General features: G+C 40.7%; 1 protein-coding gene across 1 annotated transcript in view; it reads right to left on the bottom strand.

Annotated features, from left to right (window-relative positions):
- The window catches only part of UNC13C (unc-13 homolog C), a 482392-nt gene that overhangs the window by 51849 nt on the left and 409069 nt on the right, over positions 1-21474 (bottom strand). The window contains exons 28-29 of the mRNA XM_075273478.1: positions 13072-13195; positions 4130-4186 (exon numbers count right to left, since the gene is read on the bottom strand). Of these exons, the coding sequence (XP_075129579.1) occupies positions 4130-4186; positions 13072-13195 (181 nt within the window). The remainder of the gene's footprint in view (positions 1-4129; positions 4187-13071; positions 13196-21474) is intronic.

The following is a 21474-nucleotide window of genomic DNA, read 5'->3' as shown; positions in this document are numbered from 1 at the left end:
CACTTGCAAGTATGTTTCATATTTTCTCTTGTGTTGTGCTTTCATCTGTTATTACCCCTATGAATGTATGAATTAATAGGTGACTACATGCTTCTATTTCCATCGTCAGGTGGTTTCTCTCCATAAATTGTTTAACATCATTAGAAATGATTAGGCATCATAGGAAACCTAGTTGTTAATTTATTTTTTAAAGGGGCTATTAAAGAGCATTAAAGGGGTATTCCCATCCCAAGGATCCTATATATACTGCTAGCTTATGTAAATTTGAGAGTCTTCCAAAATACATTGCTTTAACTTTTTCCTGGTATGTTTTACATGGGCTGAATCTGATATCAGGTTGGATAACGTGACTCACAGCTCTCTAAGGGTTGCTCACGTCTCTGTAATAACTTCAGAGGTGTTATCTACAGCTATTCCTTCACTGATATATGCTCAGGCCATGTGTTTTTCTTTCTATGTAAACACAAAGATAACATTAAGTTTACTGCAAGTCCATTGTCAGAATAGAGCATGTAAATTATTTTTTTCTCTCCAAACCTGTGTAATGTAAATTACATTTACTGTACATATAATTTGATCATATTTTGATTATATTTCTATTAATAATAATAAATAATCTCTCCTGGTATAGTTAATGCCTGTATCTATTGTGCTTCATAGTGATCTGTCCATCAAACAGTCAAAGTCTGCACACTAGTTTGTTGAAGAATTCAGGAAGTGAGAAGAAACAGCAGACAAAACTGCTGAGAGAGGGAGATGGGAAAACCCCTTTAAGGCTAACTTCACATCTGTATTGGAGGCTCCATAAGCGGCATCTGTCATGGAGTCTGTTAAAATTCCAGAAAAATGTGATATGCCAAAATGTTAGACCAATGGATCCATTCCACAGACAATGGGATCTTTGGGCTCCATTGGTGTCCATCATTTTAAACATTGAGCCGCTGCTATACTCCTATAATGGAGCAAAACAAATGATGATAGCGTAGATGTGAAAGGAATCTAAAGAAAAAACTATAACAAAATCATATCAATTACATAAACCGTAGCATGCATATTTTTAAGAATGTCCAGAGTAAACATATGGATAACAAGATAATTTATTATCCTCTATAAATTAGTATCTATTGCATGTGGAAGTTCATAATATGCTGACAATAAATTTAAATGACATTTCACATGATGACAGGTGAGTAACCCCCCTTTGCAGTAACTGGATCTCCTGCTGTTACACCAACTACCCAAAGTAGATCAGGACAGCTAGTATCCCACTCTTCCTCCATGCTTTTGTATGTTTTGTGTCTCAGAAACCTGCAGGACAAAGTGTGACTGGGCATGCCCTTGAAGTAGTTTCAAGTACAGATGAATCTTCACAGTTTCCAACAGCATTAGAGTTGAAAGATCTGCATAAATACAGCAGCATTCCTTTCCCACAGAAGTAGCATGCTACTCAAAGATGGTGCTACAGTTTGCTCTGCTGACTCTTTGGGAAAAGTTCTGGCCTAAAGCTTGACTGACTCCTGGACTACCTCAAACTCTCCACACAGGAAAACTGGAAAAAATAAAACTGGACTGCCAAAAAATGTCCTATTATAGTGACTTTTTCCTGGCCTGGTGCAAGAGAAAATGTCAAGCCACAGTGTACGTAAGCGGTACTTTGGGAAGAACAAAAGACACCCCTGCAGTAGCGTAACTACTGCCATAGCAGCAGAGGCAGCTGCCACAGGGCCCGGGACATTAGGGGCCCGCCAACAGCCGCTACCGCTGCGTTTTTTTTTTTTTTTTTTTTAATAGGCCGTTACCGGCTGGAGTTACTCCAGCTGGTAACGGACCCTATTTACTTACCTATCCTGGCAGGGCCGGGATCAGTAAGTGATGCCGCGGGCCCCACAAACACTATCATGATACTCGGGGGTCTTTTCAGACCCCCGAGAATAATGATCGGAGGACCGAGAGAGGTAAGAAACATAAAAAACACTGTTACTTACCTCTCCACAATCCGGGGAGGCTTCAGGCCTAGTTGTCTGACGTCTCATGACCCCGGCCTGCGTCCCGGGTCATGTGATGTCTGACGTCATTGAATATGGACTACAGCGGAGGCCGACAGCAGAGGACAAAAATCAGAACCAGGAGATAGGTAAGTAACAGTGTTTTTTTAATGTTTTTCTCCCCCTGGGTCTCTGATTATTATACTCTGGGGTCTGAAAAGTCCACAGTGGGGCATAATACTGTGTACAGGGGCCACTATGGGGGATAATACTGTGTGCAGGGGCCACTGTGGGGGATAATACTGTGTGTAGGGGCCACTGAGGGACATAATAGTGTGTGCAGGGGCCACTAAGGGACATAATACTGTATGCAGGGGCCACTTTGGGACATAATACTGTGTGCGGGGGCCACAATGGGTTATAATACTGTGTTCAGGGGCCACTATGGGGCATAATAGAGCACGCAGGAATGCATAGGAGGGGGTCGGTCGAGGTCTTCGGCGTTGGTGTTAGTCGGGGAGGGCCCATGTCAAAAGTTCACTATGGGGCCCCGCCATTCCTAGTTACGCCACTGCACCCCTGCCACAAAGCCAGTAGGTGCAACAACGCTTCACCTTTGAGGGAATGATCGCACTTCCTCTACAAATATTCTAGAACAAGTGGCGGCTCAATAACTCAGGATTTCAATTAAAATTACACATTATTATAGTGCAACCAACCAACCTGTTATAAGTGTTATGTATATTATACACTCTAAACACTTTATTAGCACAATGCACAGTGTCTGATACATGAAATAACAGTACCGGGCCTATCTTGAGGGGGACTCCAACCTACAGTATATCAAACTGATGATTTCTGTAGTTTGAGCTCTAGAAACTTAGAAACCTAGCTTAAGAAAATAAATCTGATTTGCAGTTCTCACATTTTCCATACTTTGATGATACTGAATATGTTTAAGTGAAATATTTCCTAGCAAGTGGGCATATAAATAAAGTTTGGTATGGAAAAGTAAATTTTTATCTAATCTATGACTCAGTCATGTCAACAATTACATTACACTCAGAGGGACATTTAAAGGATCTTTACAGATATCTATAAAGAGTGAACTAGTAGATGCTGGTTCCCTTTAGTTTAGGGGTTCTGAGCTCATGGCATTAAGTTGAATACAGGCATGTCTTAGACTTCCTGTAGGCACTTTAGCAAAAGTTTATTCAATGATCATTCCTCTGCCCTAAGGAACTAATTTACATATTAATCCTAAATTCCTGACTGGACAGTGGCATATAATTTATATTTTAGCAATATACTGAGCATAAATGTTTCAGACAGATGAAGCAAAACTGCAGTGCTAAAGTACATTAGAGCATCTTTGTGTATTGTGATACCCTTCCAGCCAAAAAGTGGCTTGGCCTTCACCAACCACTCTCAGATGTAAGGATGAAAGTATCCTTATATAAATTTAAAGGAGTTGTCCAGTTTCAGGCAAATATGGAAAGACAAATGTTATTGTTTCTATATTGAAAAGATATACAATTTCCCAATATTCTTTTTGTATCAGTTCCTAACGATATTCTAGATTTCTACTTGTCTTTCATTTTACATCAAATGCCTATGCACTAATTTATATCCACTGGAAATAAGCAGAATGAATGACAACAGGTAGAAATCCAGAAAACTATGAGAAATTAATACAGAAAATATACTGGAAAAAAGTATAACATTTTATACAGTAATAGCATTTTTTTCTCTCAATATTTGTCTGAAACTGGACAATCCCTAAAAGGTAAAGATTAGAAAATGTCTTTATTTAGCTCAAGACCAAACTATCACTAAGGGCAAAAAAAAAATAAAAAATGGAAAACTGAACTGGAATCATCTTTTCTACAATTCAAATGCCCACAGTCAAAGGTCAACAAGGCGGCATTTTAAGAGAATTGACCTATCTGACCTTTCCTAAAAGATGCGTAAAGTGAAATTAGTATGAGATATATATACACACATTATATATTTATTTATATCCCCCTCTCCCTGACTTATTGTATTAGAAAGAATGGAAACAGGATGGAGATTACAATGAGACAGGAATAGTAAAGGATAAAGTTCCCGTGGCAGGTGATTAACTATTGATTTAACAGTATTACCTTTAATTTAGACAACTGTCCAAGGTCTTTAGCGGCACTGAAAATCATCTGAGCCCCCTGGAGGAAATAAAGACAACACATTTATTATCCAAATAAATTCAAAGGCAACAGTCATGAATATTAATACTGTCACATTTTAATGGTATAATTGAAGCACAGGAACAGCATGCCGAGCTTAAGCACTGCTTAATGAATATACAACAATGTTTAGAGAAATCACATTAACTTCATGCAGAACACATTCTTTGTTCTTAATAATTCCGGATGAAACACAACCTCTTTCACTGAAGAACAATTCATTCACCTTTCTTTACACATTTGTAAATGAGGAAGGAAAATAAGGACAGCCGCATTCCCCTTGAGACGTATGGTGTGGGCTGGAGGTTGAGACCTCTGAATTCTCATAGATACAAATAAATGAATTAAACAATCAACTCTTCTACGATGTCTAATAAGTAATTTAGTAATTATTACCATATCTTCCACCATGGTGGCCACAATGTAGCTTGCAGGCCCCTGACATATAACTGCTATCTACCTGAAGCTTTCCTTTACAGGTATTCTTTATTTAGTGGCACTGTCCTGGATTCACAGTACTGCCCTGCTCTGAATGCAATTCACGGCACAGCAACTAATTTGTGATAGCTTATGACTTTGTGACACCATATCACAAAAACCGGTCATCTTGTCATACATATCTGAACATGTCCGGCCAAGTGGAAAATTAAAAAAGAACATACCATGTGTATATATATATATATATATATATATATATATATATATATATATATATATATATATATATATCACGTGATAGACTATCACAAAGCCTATGACCAGTTGTTGCACTGAGGATCTCTGTTTCTACTTCTGCCACAGTGTATCCTACCCAGATAAAGAGATTACTCTCATAGATTCCTTCTGGCCAGTAATATTTCTAGCTCTGATCTTTGTCCACAGAAAATGGAACAGATGTTGATAGTTTGAGAAAATGTCTGCTGATACACTGCTCAGACATTAGTTTCTTTTAGGGGGAGGGGGCAGCATAGTAACATTAATGAGGTAAATAATAGCACTAATGCTGGCCACACACTTTAGATTCCTTTCAGCAGAATGGTGGTCTGACTATGTTTTCTGTTCCCACTATACATATGAACACTTAGCTCAGGCGAGAAAACACAGTTTACAATAGGAGCAGAAAATACCACAAGCTCTGACAGTAAAATAATCTTATTTAATATATTACTGACCTATATGGTGACAGATATTTCACACCACTTTACAGATATTGTCGTCATTAACTGTCCAAAGTAGGTGTTATCTTCCCAAGAAAAAAAGGATCTAGTATATTTCTTTACTGAATTTGATGGACAGAATATGTGTTTTAACCATTTCCCGACATGTTTTGATGTGTTTAAATATGGCACATGCTCAGAAGCTTAGCAGCTGTAATCACAGTCAGGTCTCATCTGTTTTATACAGCAGAGACCCAGCAGCAAAGACTGCAATCGGTGCTGGCACTGAACGCGGGTATTATCTCTCTTGATGCCTTGGTCAAAGCTGAACAAGGCACCATTTTTCCGCTGGCCCACGAGTGCCAGCATGTTTTTGTCAATCATCAGCCCCCATAATGAGATGCAGGCGTGGCAATCCATTACTATGATAGCCTATTGAAGGCTCCCATATGCAAGTATGTGCTTAGTTAAAAATTACTTTTCCCAATGATAGAGCCCCTTTAAGTGATCATCCTATCAAAGTAGTAAAATCATATTCTGCATAATTCTGGAATATTTAGAAAGTATTTGATAGTTCTTGATTATAGACTATATGCGCAAACACTAATAGGCTCAATAGTTTATCATCATCTTGTATGTTATGTTCACTTACAAACCACAATTTTGCATCTCCAAATTTAACATCTAAAGCCCACATATTCTATTTTTACATTTTTGGTAAACCAGCATAGGTCAGGAAAAGGCTACACAAAACAGGGTAACTCAAGGATAGTAGACTGTATTTCCTGCACTTTTTGTAAAACTCAATTTCAAAGGCAAAATAAGTGTAATATTTGGTGTCCGCTTTCTGTCTATATTCACAGTGGATGATGTAGAGTTTAGTAGTATTTGGGAAAATAACCAAGCTGAAGAAAAGGATCAGCTACTGTAGGCTTTTATTTTTGCTATAGTACATTACGAGTAACAAAAGCTATCATCATTACTTTACATAGTTATTATGTTACATTTATTTATTATCTCTCATTTATATGGTGCTATTCTACAACACCATAAACATAAATTCTCATACAATACAATAAATACCTTCTTGTTTGTGTTCATCAAAAGCTTTGGAGCAATGTTGACTTCTAACGCTTGATGCATTGAATTTAATACTAAAATGCTACTTATATAATTTGGTTGTATCGCCCACAAACAGCTATTAACTAAATGTAGCTAGGATAAATAGACAGTAAGTGATGCCAAAATCTGTCAGGATAGTGCAAGCCGGTACTAACCATTTTGTGTTAAACAACCATCTGCTTATCTTCCCACTACAGTGGAATACTAACATGTGTTATATCACAATTACCCTAAGAACTATAATTACTAGAGTTTTCTGGCAGAGTAGCAAGGAACATTCCACATGGCTTTGTATTAAAACAGATGATAAAAATATCCATTTTGTGTCTGTATTAGAAAGATCTATGGCACTTAGAGTATACAAGATCCAGGAAAAATGGGCTAAATATGTAAAATGAAACCTTATCTCGTAGAGACATGGTGTGCAATAGTCACACCTTATCAGTCTTATTCATGAGGAACGCTTGTGCTGTTCACATTTTCATTTTTGTTCCATTTTAGCTTAGTTTTTCAACTCATTTTGTTAATAAAAAATTATACTAAAGCTATTCATAGATCCTATTAAATACAGGGGTTATCCCAAGAATATATTAACACATTTATTTCTATCTCTATAGCTATAGAAGGACTTGATTTTTTTTTGTTGTAAGTCATATTTTTAAGTGGTATCACATGTAGGTACCTATAATACTACTTAAGTTTTGTTAATTTTTTGGAAAGAGGAGGAGGGACGGAGCACAAGCATCCAAGGGGTGGTGTACATGGATGACACAGGGGGTTGCTCGGAGAGCTTGGTCAACGCCCACATTTCTCCATGATGTCCATTTGCATAATAGAGAAAAGCGGTTTTACAAGAAACGGCGGGGAGAATCCAAGAAGGAACAGTATGAGTAGAATAGCGGAATAGCCTTTTTAAAGAGTACTATTCGAAATGGCCGTTTCGAATAGCACACACCCATAGGAAAGAATGGAAGCGGCCAGCACGCAGACTTTGCCGTCCGCTGACGTCCATTCATTCCTATGGGCGCGTGCTATTCGAAACTGAAGTTTCGAATAGTACTCGCTCATCTCTAATAGACTCCCTCTAATCAATTCTGACATATCTAAAGACACATAGGCCATAAATGTCTGCAAGATGCAGGGCTCACTTCTCATGCCTTTACCCATTAATCACGAAAATCTACTTAATATTGCTAATAAAAGTATATATATATATATATATATATATATATATATATATATATATATATATATCTGTCGTATATCTTGAAACATCTGTATGCCAATACAAAAAAAAAAGATGGAGAGGTCAATCCTTAGCCATTCTGCGCATGCAAAATATATAGGAAATAATGGCAATAACTGTATAGTATTGCTAAATTTCTGTTAATTTATCATATGTTTACTACTATCCTTTATGGAGCAAAGGGGCCTTTACCTGGTCTCAAGCCCAGTGTCAATAAATAAATCCTTGTAGAATAATTTTAGCATGGCTCTGTAACAGACTTTTATCTAAATTTAATGCTAGATATAGAAAGCACAACCCTAAAGCTTGCAAGATTACTAGAAATACAAGCGCAAACAGCAGTTTCTCTGTTAATGTATCAGGAATGTTTGCTGACAATGAAATATAATCTATGTTCCATCAAATGTCAGTTCCAGTGCAGAAAACAGGCTGATACATTTATTCGCTTTCCAGTTCTGATCTAAGTAGTGCTATATTTTGCTATAATTTGTGGTTCACAATGTCACATACAGTATATAGAGCAGTGTCTTATGAAATATATCTCCTGTGACTGGTGTATGGACTGATAAAGCAATAAAATAACAAGTCTTCATATGTTATGAGGAACAAATGTATTCAACCCGAGTTGACAGGACTGCATGAGCTAAATTATTTTTTTTTATATGGCTCTATGTATAAATTATTAAGTTTAACCTTGGAAAAAGGCTGGTTATTTGTCTTCAAAAAGGTCAAGCTGTCCATGTATTCTCTGAGGTAGCTATGACCTAAATGTGTTCTCCACACATAAAATTGCCTGTCTTTAGGGTACAACCTGGTAAAAGTACTGCGCTATAGAATTCTTAAACAGATCTGCTATCAATGGCACAAATGCTAATGTTACAATTATTAAGGCTGTGTGACGGGAAGTTAAGAAGAATTGACCAATAGGGAACTATTCCAGTGATAAGACCCATTACAGCTATTACCTTCCTACATTTTCAACTTTAGTTTATAGCAGTGGAGCACACTGTCCTGTCTGCTAAAAACTAGGAAATCATGTATTAATAGTTCTTCTAAGGGGTCCCATTCATTTCATCATTACTATAAGGTCCCATCTGTTCTCATATTCAGTTAAAAGATATGTATGCTTGAGCACAAATGATGTGCATATAATATAAAAATGGTAACTTCTCATAAAGTTTTGGTTATAATTTTCCTATCACTTTGTATATCCTACTATTTCTACCCCCTCTTCTACTGTCCGGTAGTGGTAGCTGAGTAACACAGAAGGACAGGGTTTGTATCATGGATCACTACAAATGTAAAGTTATCATGGAAGGAGGCATTAATATGTCTGTGTTAAATAAATATAATGTATGACGTGACACAAAGGTAAACATCACATTCAGCTGCAGAGTAATAGGGCACATGGGAGATCTCTGTCCCTCTCTGGATCAATGAGTAAACCACAGGGTATCAGAAATAGACTTGTTCTCCTAGACCACTAGGGAAGCTATCATTAATCTCTATAGTACACTAGACCACCCAGAAAAATAGGTAAGTTGTTCCTTTACTGCTCTAGGAAAGATTAATCAATTAATTAATCTCGACTATCAGGGACATTTCTATTAATCTAACGAATACTATACAGCACCATCAAAGTAAACCTTTGTGTCTCCCCCCCCCCCTAAAATGACCCCAATATTTGCAGTAACAAGTCATGAGTTCATGACCTTTGCTATGATCTTCAGGCTATTAATATTAGATCTGCATAGGTTAGACACCCGAGGCCAAGGCAGCACAAGAGAATGTAGGTACTACAGCGCTGCCCCTATGCCCTATGGGGCAACGCTGCAGTACCTAAACTCACCACTACAGTTTGTACTGCCTCGGCATTGATGACCCCCAGGGATTGAAACCCATCAGATTTAATATTGATAACTTATCCTGAGGATAGGCCATCAATGTTAGAAACCGGATAACTCCTTTAATCCTTTCACTGCCCTAAACCACTGAGATTTTGGCGATAACCTCACATTATTTTAGTCCACTATATTTGCCCCTATTAAGCACTTAAAGGGGCTCTATCACTAGGAAAAGTCATTTTTAACTAATCACATCTTTGCATAGCCCTTAGAAAGGCTATTCCACACTTACCTTTAGTATGTAGATTGCCTCAATGGTTTCTGAATAAGTCTGTTTTTATTCATATGCTAATTAGACTGGTGCACAATACATCATGCACTCCTCTCCTATTGTTTCCTATGCACAGGCTGCTGCTGATGACTCAGCTTCCTGTTTGCACAAACACATAGGAGAAAATAGCAGGGACGAGTGCTGCTGGGAACTTCCTGTGCTGGCTGGAGGCTCATTAGCATAAAATTAAAAACGGACTTATTCAGAAACCACTGAGACAATTTTCATACTAAAGGTAGGTGTGAAATAGCATTTCTAAAGGCTATGCAAGGATTTGATTAGTTAAAAATTACTTTTCCCAGTGATAGAGCCCCTTTAACTATATTGCTGTTTTGGCACTTTATGGAGGAGGTCCATGGAAAACATATTGCTCTTCATGTTCAGGAAATCCACTGTCCTTGCCCCATAGATCTTTTTTTAAAATTAAAATTAACAACAGAATGTTTCCCTTGTTTCTTCTTTTGGAGCCTGTTGCTACTTTTAGATGTGGCCTGCAAATGGTCATCTTAAAATTCTAACAGCATTTACTATGGTACAGAATGTTAGCAGTCTTAGGCTGCCTTCACACGGAGTAACGCCAGGCTTGTAAAAATCCTCATTCACAGCTGTACACGTGAGCGCTGCGGAAGGCTCCCGAACACTTCCCATTCACTTCAATGGGTGCGCTCGTAACGTCGGCTTTACGAGCGCTCCCATTGAAGTGAATGGGAAGTGTTAGGGAGCCTTCCGCAGCGCTCGCATGTACGGCTGTGAATGAGGATTTTTACAAGCCTGGCGTTACTCCGTGTGAAGGCAGTGTTATTCTAGCTTAGTCTGAGTTCAATGCAGTAAAATTCCTGTAGAAATAACAATGGAAATTAAATGGAATGGAAATTTCAATTTTAATATGAAAAATTTAGTTTGTGAATGAAACAGGACATATCTAGTCAAGTTTTAAGAAAGGTAAAATCTCTTGAAAACAGATTTGTCAATCTTTCTATGCTTTCCTATTTGAGGAAAGTATATTATAGAAGGGGAGATGATGACCTCAGAGGACTGACAATGGTTTTCCATAGCTTAACTCAATACTTTTATATAAAAAGCTGTTAGATGCTGTGAGAAATCATTAAAAAATTGTTTGCAATCTACACAATTGTAAATGACAGCTCTGTACAAACTTATACTGGAAAACTGTCAGTAGATAGTATAAGGCGTCTCAAATACACAATAAACTAGCACTTTTTCTTTTTAAATAACTTCCATAAGTTGTCTTCCATTTGTCCCAGCAGCCATATAAATTAAAGAGGTTGTCCAAGATCAGATACTGATGGTTTTAAATGGTAGTTAAACTGCACTAGCACAGCATGACACTACACAGTATACTGAAATCCAGATCTGCTTCTAGATGTGAACACTGCAGATATCTGGGATGAACGTTTTCATTTTTACTGAAACCAAGTATTGCTTGTACCTGGCTACTTCCACCATCACTGATTTCACAAATATTTTACACGATCCTGAATTACGTTTTTAGCTTGTTTAAATAAAATAATAACTTTATAGAATAAAATTTACAATAAAGTTGCTCTGAATTGTCTGACAGATCCACGATGGGCAGAGAAATAGCCAGACCATCTGTAACGGACTCCCTCGGGAACCTTTCAGTTGGAAGTAGGAGAAATTTGCGAGAGGGTATGGTATAGAAATGTGTTCCTGATGAGAGGAGGTATGGCCTACAATGCGATCTGCCAGACAGGTACATTGGTCCCAAAAAGTAAATAAAGAAAAAATTGTGAAAGCAAATTAATTAGAGAAACTGCTTAACTAAGGTTCAGAGGAATAATTTTTTATTTTTTGGTTGGAAGTATGTGTTAAAGTGAAGTAAAACATATGGCTTGCTATAAACTATAAAAAAAAAAATCAATAAACCCTATAGTCAAAATAACAGAAAATGTCTGCAATTGTAGACATTGTATGCTCTTCTCCCGGGCATCACAGCGAGTTCAAACATGGTGGAACAATGGAGTATATACACCTTTGCAGAAAACAGAATTGCTGAGATTGTTTCCTTTAGCTATTTCTATTTCTCAACAACTTTTTTTTGCAGTTGAAATGTATTTTAAAGGGAACCTGCCAAGTCCTTTTCACCCCCAAACTATCATCATTACCTCACATTTCCTCTCATGTGTTGTCCCTGGTTTCTTTATAAGCCAGCCTGTTGTTTCCATCTGTGGGAAAATAAAATAAATAGGGACGGAGAGATAACAGAAGACGTCTAGCTCTCCATGACCTAAACTGGCACCTCCAGTGTAATTAACATCTCTTGTCCCTAGCCTAGCAGTTGGGGTGATTTTTCCAAGGCTGAAGGACAACAATTACATAGAAGGGGCCAGGTTGGGGCATAGGAAGATTGACTTCTTCTGTTAGTTGTCCCCTCTCAACGCGAAGAGCCTAATTTTCAAACAGAATAAAAGTTATTTTTCTGTGGATGGTGGCATAGGGCTGCCATTTTATGTACAATGGGGGACAACACATAAGAGGCACTGTGAGGTACTGATGGCGGTTTGGATGGTTGAAAAGTAGTTTACAAATTCTTTTTAAAAAGCACCTTTATGTCCTCGGAGATGCGTGGTATATACAGTATGTCATCAGCAAACTGACAGCACGTTGAACTCAGCACACTGTCAGCTTTCTCGGTATGCACTCTGTTGCCAGAGATATTGGTGCATTAGTTTCGGCACCAATATCCCTGCACTGTCAGAAGAGAGGGCCTTACAGCCTAGAGTCATCACTGGGCTGTGAGGAATGTCCCCCTGACAGAACAATGTTATGGAATAGTATTGGCAGGGGAAGGGGGGTGCCTCATAGCTAAGTGATGACGCTAGGCTGAAGGCCCACCATTCGGACAGTGGAGGGAAATTAACCACAGTGATACCTCTGGAATCGGGGAGCATATCAGCAAAGTTGTCAGTTTGCTGAATTCAGCCACTGTCAGCTTTCTAGCAGTATGTAATACCACCCATCTCCAAAGACATGAAAGGTCCTCTTTAGATATCTAGGGATGTAGATATTCTCTGTGTATCTTACAGAAATCAGATATATTCCTATATTTGTTATAATGCCAATTTTGTTAAAATTAGAACAGGTTTTATAGAAAAACTATCTACAAAAACAGGATAACTTACAGTTTGGTCAGTTAGAGGTGGCAGTACAATTTGCTTCTCGATTTTGTTAAGCACCAATTTCCATAATTCTTTTAGAACTCGTTTTAATACAGTTTTCTCACATATTTTTGCAGAGACTGATAAACTACAAGAAAAAAAAAATACAATTTTAACAGCTTTGAAATGAAACATTGGACAATTTAAACAAGCAAAACCCAATTTTGTGCTGGGTGATATTAATCTTTATGAATATGGCAAAGGTCAGTTTTAAAATAAGTTCTCCTTTTCATCTGAAAAATTCTACTATCTTTGTGACAGAAACAAATATTTTTAGATATGTGTATGTGAACCTCATGGTGTTCAAATTACATTTCATTATGGACGGATTTCTATAGCACATCTTTTATTTTATGACCTGCTCATGGTGTAGAAAAAAACATACATATAGATGTGTCCTTCATAACATTTCCTCTAGGTTTGAGATGTCCCAAAATGAATGGCACAAGATGAACTGCTTGACCAAATAAACTTTGTATTATTCACAATTAGAGATGAGCGAACAGTGTTCTATCGAACTCATGTTCGATCGGATATTAGGCTGTTCGGCATGTTCGAATCGAATCGAACACCGCGTGGTAAAGTGCGCCATTACTCGATTCCCCTCCCACCTTCCCTGGCGCCTTTTTTGCTCCAATAACAGCGCAGGGTAGGTGGGACAGGAACTACGACACCGGTGACGTTGAAAAAAGTAGGCAAAACCCATTGGCTGCCGAAAACATGTGACCTCTAATTTAAAAGAACAGCGACGCCCAGCTTCGCGTCATTCTGAGCTTGCAATTCACCGAGGACGGAGGTTTCCGTCCAGCTAGCTAGGGCTTAGATTCTGGGTAGGCAGGGACAGGCTAGGATAGGAAGGAGAAGACAACCAACAGCTCTTATAAGAGCTAAATTCCAGGGAGAAGCTTGTCAGTGTAACGTGGCACTGACGGGCTCAATCGCCGCAACCCAGCTTTCCCAGGATCCTGAATGGAATACACTGTCAGTGTATTCCCGTATACCCGATATATACCCCGATACCCGTTCCAACGGTGTGCCCCCCCACCTTCACCCCAGAAATACCCTGCAAGTCCCCTAGCAATAGAATTGGGGCTATATACACCCACAATTTTTACTACTGGTATACAGTGCCATTGTCTGACTGGGAATTCAAAGAATATATTGGGAATACAAATACCCTCATTTCTTGCTACTGCCATATAGTGCCAGTGTCTGACTGGGAATTCAAAGAATATATTGGGGTTACGTGCACCCACAATTTTTACTACTGGTATACAGTGCCATTGTCTGACTGGGAATTCAAAGAATATATTGGGAATACAAATACCCTCATTTCTTGCTACTGCCATATAGTGCCAGTGTCTGACTGGGAATTCAAAGAATATATTGGGGTTATAAATACCCTCATTTCTTGCTACTGCCATATAGTGCCAGTTTCTGACTGGTAATTCAAAGAATATATTGGGGTTACGTGCACCCACAATTTTTACTACTGGTATACAGTGCCATTGTCTGACTGGGAATTCAAAGAGTATATTGGGAATACAAATACCCTCATTTCTTGCTACTGCCATATAGTGCCAGTTTCTGACTGGGAATTCAAAGAATATATTGGGGTTACGTGCACCCACAATTTTTACTACTGGTATACAGTGCCATTGTCTGACTGGGAATTCAAAGAATATATTGGGGTTACGTGCACCCACAATTTTTACTACTGGTATACAGTGCCATTGTCTGACTGGGAATTCAAAGAGTATATTGGGAATACAAATACCCTCATTTCTTGCTACTGCCATATAGTGCCAGTGTCTGACTGGTAATTCAAAGAATATATTGGGGTTACGTGCACCCACAATTTTTACTACTGGTATACAGTGCCATTGTCTGACTGGGAATTCAAAGAGTATATTGGGGTTATAAATACCCTCATTTCTTGCTACTGCCATATAGTGCCAGTTTCTGACTGGTAATTCAAAGAATATATTGGGGTTACGTGCACCCACAATTTTTACTACTGGTATACAGTGCCATTGTCTGACTGGGAATTCAAAGAATATATTGGGGTTATAAATACCCTCATTTCTTGCTACTGCCATATAGTGCCAGTTTCTGACTGGTAATTCAAAGAATATATTGGGGTTACGTGCACCCACAATTTTTACTACTGGTATACAGTGCCATTGTCTGACTGGGAATTCAAAGAGTATATTGGGAATACAAATACCCTCATTTCTTGCTACTGCCATATAGTGCCAGTTTCTGACTGGGAATTCAAAGAATATATTGGGGTTACGTGCACCCACAATTTTTACTACTGGTATACAGTGCCATTGTCTGACTGGGAATTCAAAGAGTATATTGGGAATACAAATACCCTCATTTCTTGCTACTGCCATATAGTGCCAGTTTCTGACTGGGAATTCAAAGAATATATTGGGGTTACGTGCACCCACAATTTTTACTACTGGTATACAGTGCCATTGTCTGACTGGGAATTCAAAGAATATATTGGGGTTACGTGCACCCACAATTTTTACTACTGGTATACAGTGCCATTGTCTGACTGGGAATTCAAAGAGTATATTGGGAATACAAATACCCTCATTTCTTGCTACTGCCATATAGTGCCAGTGTCTGACTGGTAATTCAAAGAATATATTGGGGTTACGTGTACCCACAATTTTTACTACTGGTATACAGTGCCATTGTCTGACTGGGAATTCAAAAAGTATATTGGGAATACAAATACCCTCATTTCTTGCTACTGCCATATAGTGCCAGTTTCTGACTGGTAATTCAAAGAATATATTGGGGTTACGTGCACCCACAATTTTTACTACTGGTATACAGTGCCATTGTCTGACTGGGAATTCAAAGAATATATTGGGGTTACGTGCACCCACAATTTTTACTACTGGTATACAGTGCCATTGTCTGACTGGGAATTCAAAGAATATATTGGGGTTATAAATACCCTCATTTCTTGCTACTGCCATATAGTGCCAGTTTCTGACTGGTAATTCAAAGAATATATTGGGGTTACGTGCACCCACAATTTTTACTACTGGTATACAGTGCCATTGTCTGACTGGGAATTCAAAGAGTATATTGGGAATACAAATACCCTCATTTCTTGCTACTGCCATATAGTGCCAGTTTCTGACTGGGAATTCAAAGAATATATTGGGGTTACGTGCACCCACAATTTTTACTACTGGTATACAGTGCCATTGTCTGACTGGGAATTCAAAGAGTATATTGGGAATACAAATACCCTCATTTCTTGCTACTGCCATATAGTGCCAGTTTCTGACTGGTAATTCAAAGAATATATTGGGGTTACGTGCACCCACAATTTTTACTACTGGTATACAGTGCCATTGTCTGACTGGGAATTCAAAGAATATATTGGGGTTACGTGCACCCACAATTTTTACTACTGGTATACAGTGCCATTGTCTGACTGGGAATTCAAAGAATATATTGGGGTTATAAATACCCTCATTTCTTGCTACTGCCATATAGTGCCAGTTTCTGACTGGTAATTCAAAGAATATATTGGGGTTACGTGCACCCACAATTTTTACTACTGGTATACAGTGCCATTGTCTGACTGGGAATTCAAAGAGTATATTGGGAATACAAATACCCTCATTTCTTGCTACTGCCATATAGTGCCAGTTTCTGACTGGGAATTCAAAGAATATATTGGGGTTACGTGCACCCACAATTTTTACTACTGGTATACAGTGCCATTGTCTGACTGGGAATTCAAAGAGTATATTGGGAATACAAATACCCTCATTTCTTGCTACTGCCATATAGTGCCAGTTTCTGACTGGTAATTCAAACAATATATTGGGGTTACGTGCACCCACAATTTTTACTACTGGTATACAGTGCCATTGTCTGACTGGGAATTCAAAGAATATATTGGGGTTATAAATACCCTCATTTCTTGCTACTGCCATATAGTGCCAGTTTCTGACTGGTAATTCAAAGAATATATTGGGGTTACGTGCACCCACAATTTTTACTACTGGTATACAGTGCCATTGTCTGACTGGGAATTCAAAGAATATATTGGGGTTATAAATACCCTCATTTCTTGCTACTGCCATATAGTGCCAGTTTCTGACTGGTAATTCAAAGAATATATTGGGGTTACGTGCACCCACAATTTTTACTACTGGTATACAGTGCCATTGTCTGACTGGGAATTCAAAGAATATATTGGGGTTATAAATACCCTCATTTCTTGCTACTGCCATATAGTGCCAGTTTCTGACTGGGAATTCAAAGAATATATTGGGGTTACGTGCACCCACAATTTTTACTACTGGTATACAGTGCCATTGTCTGACTGGGAATTCAAAGAGTATATTGGGAATACAAATACCCTCATTTCTTGCTACTGCCATATAGTGCCAGTTTCTGACTGGGAATTCAAAGAATATATTGGGGTTACGTGCACCCACAATTTTTACTACTGGTATACAGTGCCATTGTCTGACTGGGAATTCAAAGAGTATATTGGGAATACAAATACCCTCATTTCTTGCTACTGCCATATAGTGCCAGTTTCTGACTGGGAATTCAAAGAATATATTGGGGTTACGTGCACCCACAATTTTTACTACTGGTATACAGTGCCATTGTCTGACTGGGAATTCAAAGAATATATTGGGGTTACGTGCACCCACAATTTTTACTACTGGTATACAGTGCCATTGTCTGACTGGGAATTCAAAGAGTATATTGGGAATACAAATACCCTCATTTCTTGCTACTGCCATATAGTGCCAGTGTCTGACTGGTAATTCAAAGAATATATTGGGGTTACGTGCACCCACAATTTTTACTACTGGTATACAGTGCCATTGTCTGACTGGGAATTCAAAGAGTATATTGGGAATACAAATACCCTCATTTCTTGCTACTGCCATATAGTGCCAGTTTCTGACTGGTAATTCAAAGAATATATTGGGGTTACGTGCACCCACAATTTTTACTACTGGTATACAGTGCCATTGTCTGACTGGGAATTCAAAGAATATATTGGGGTTATAAATACCCTCATTTCTTGCTACTGCCATATAGTGCCAGTTTCTGACTGGTAATTCAAAGAATATATTGGGGTTACGTGCACCCACAATTTTTACTACTGGTATACAGTGCCATTGTCTGACTGGGAATTCAAAGAGTATATTGGGAATACAAATACCCTCATTTCTTGCTACTGCCATATAGTGCCAGTGTCTGACTGGGAATTCAAAGAATATATTGGGGTTACGTGCACCCACAATTTTTACTACTGGTATACAGTGCCAATTTCTAACTAGGATTTCAAAATGCGCAAGGCTCCCGGAAAGGGACGTGGACGAGGCCGTGGGCGAGGTCGGGGGAATGGTTCTGGGGAGCAAGGTAGCAGTGAAGCCACAGGGCGTCCCGTGCCTACTCCTGTGGGGCAGCAAGCATTGCGCCACTCCACAGTGCCAGGGTTGCTTGCCACATTAACTAAACTGCAGGGTACAAACCTTAGTAGGCCCGAGAACCAGGAACAGGTCTTGCAATGGCTGTCAGAGAACGCTTACAGCACATTGTCCAGCAGCCAGTCAGACTCTGCCTCCTCTCCTCCTATTACCCAACAGTCTTGTCTTCCTTCCTCCCAAAATTCCGAAGCTTTACAGAACAATAACCCAAACTGTCCCTGCTCCCCAGAGCTGTTCTCCGCTCCTTTCATTGTCCCTCAACCTGCCTCTCCACGTCACGATTCCACGAACCTAACAGAGGAGCATCTGTGTCCAGATGCTCAAACACTAGAGTCTCCTCCATCTCCGTTCGATTTGGTGGTGGATGACCAGCAACCCACCCTCATCGACGATGATGTGACGCAGTTGCCGTCAGGGCATCCAGTTGACCGGCGCATTGTGCGGGAGGAGGAGATGAGACAGGAGTTGGAAGAGGAAGTGGTGGATGATGAGGACACTGACCCGACCTGGACAGGGGGGATGTCAAGCGGGGAAAGTAGTGTGGATGTTGAGGCAGGTGCAGCACCAAAAAGGGTAGCTAGAGGCAGAGGCAGAGGTCAGCAGCTTAGGCGAAGCCAGGCCACACCCGGAATCTCCCAAGATGTTCCAGTTCGTACCCAGCCCCGAAAAACTCCCACCTCGAGGGCACGTTTCTCGAAGGTGTGGAGTTTTTTCAAGGAATGCGCCGAGGACAGATATAGTGTTGTCTGCACAATTTGCCTCTCGAAATTGATTAGGGGCTCTGAGAAGAGCAACCTGTCCACCACTTTAATGCGCCGTCATTTGGAATCCAAGCACTGGAATCAGTGGCAGGCAGCAACGGCAGGACAAAGGCCGCCTGCCGTTCACGCCACTGCCACTGCCTCTGCCACTGCCACTGCTGACTGTGCTGGCGATGCACTCCAGAAGACGAGCCAGGACACCACTTCATCTGCCTCCGCCACTTTGTTGACTTCTACCTCATCCTCCCCTGGTCCTGTCTTATCTCCTTCTCCTGCACCATCAAAGGCACCATCAGGCGTTTCTTTACAACAACCCACCATCTCTCAGACATTGGAGCGGCGGCAGAAATACACTGCTAACCACCCACACGCGCAAGCCTTGAACGCCAACATCGCTAAACTGCTGGCCCAGGAGATGTTGGCGTTCCGGCTTGTTGAAACTCCCGCCTTCCTGGACCTGATGGCAACTGCGGCACCTCGCTATGCCGTCCCTAGCCGTCACTACTTCTCCCGGTGTGCCGTCCCCGCCTTGCACCAGCACGTGTCACTCAACATCAGGCGGGCCCTTAGTTCCGCGCTTTGCACAAAGGTCCACTTGACCACCGACGCGTGGACAAGTGCATGCGGACAGGGACGCTACATTTCACTGACGGCACACTGGGTGAATGTAGTTGAGGCTGGGACTGCTTCCCAAACTGGCCCGGTGTACCTCGTCTCCCTGCCTAACATTCCTGGCAGGGACACGAGAAGAACACCCCCCTCCTCCTCCTCCTCTACCGCCTCCTCCTCCGCCACCGCCTCCTCCTCCACCACCGCCTCCTCCTCCGCTGTTAGATTGACCCCAGCTACGAGTTGGAAACGTTGCAGCACTGGCGTTGGTAGACGTCAGCAGGCTGTGCTGAAGCTGATCAGCTTGGGGGACAGACAGCACACTGCCTCCGAGGTGAGGGATGCCCTCCTCGATGAGACGGCAATATGGTTTGAGCCGCTGCACCTGGGCCCAGGCATGGTCGTTTGTGATAACGGCCGGAACCTGGTAGCAGCTCTGGAGCTTGCCGGACTCCAACATGTTCCATGCCTGGCCCACGTCTTCAACCTAGTGGTGCAACGTTTCCTAAAGAGCTACCCCAATGTTCCAGAGCTACTGGTGAAAGTGCGGCGCATGTGCGCCCACTTTCGCAAGTCGACAGTAGCCGCTGCTAGCTTAAAATCTCTCCAGCAACGCCTGCATGTGCCACAACACCGGCTTTTGTGCGACGTCCCCACACGCTGGAACTCAACGTTTCAGATGTTGAATAGAGTGGTTGAGCAGCAGAGACCTTTGATGGAATACCAGCTACAAAACCCTAGGGTGCCACAAAGTCAGCTGCCTCAGTTTCACATCCATGAGTGGCCATGGATGAGAGACCTTTGTGACATCCTACGGGTCTTTGAGGAGTCCACAAGGAGGGTGAGCTCTGAGGATGCGATGGTGAGCCTTACAATCCCGCTCTTGTGTGTTCTGAGAGAATCCCTGATTGACATCAGGGATAACTCAGATCACACAGAGGAGTTAGGGATAGCATCCGATCCGTCACAGCTGGAGAGTAGGTCCACACATCTGTCCGCTTCACTGCGTTTAATGGAGGAGGAGGAGGAGGAGGAGGAAGAAGAGTTGTCCGATGATGTGATGGTGATACAGGAGGCTTCCGGGCAACTTCGAATCGTCCCATTGTTGCAGCGCGGATGGGTAGACATGGAGGATGAGGAGGAAATGGAGATTGAACTTTCCGGTGGGGCCAGAGGAGTCATGCCAACTAACACTGTGGCAGACATGGCTGAGTTCATGTTGGGGTGCTTTACAACCGACAAGCGTATTGTCAAAATCATGGAGGACAACCAGTACTGGATCTTTGCTATCCTTGACCCCCGGTATAAAAACAACATCTCGTCTTTTATTCCGGTAGAGGGGAGGGCCAATCGCATCAATGCTTGCCACAGGCAATTGGTGCAGAATATGATGGAGATGTTTCCAGCATGTGACGTTGGCGGCAGGGAGGGCAGTTCCTCCAGTAGGCAACCAAGTTCTCACCGGTCCACACAAACGAGGGGCACACTGTCTAAGGTCTGGG

The sequence above is a fragment of the Leptodactylus fuscus genome, chromosome 5 (assembly GCF_031893055.1).
Source record: "Leptodactylus fuscus isolate aLepFus1 chromosome 5, aLepFus1.hap2, whole genome shotgun sequence".
Classification (NCBI taxonomy): domain Eukaryota; kingdom Metazoa; phylum Chordata; class Amphibia; order Anura; family Leptodactylidae; genus Leptodactylus; species Leptodactylus fuscus.
Note: the sequence above shows the minus strand (reverse complement) of the source record. Positions and strands in the feature narration are given on the sequence as shown.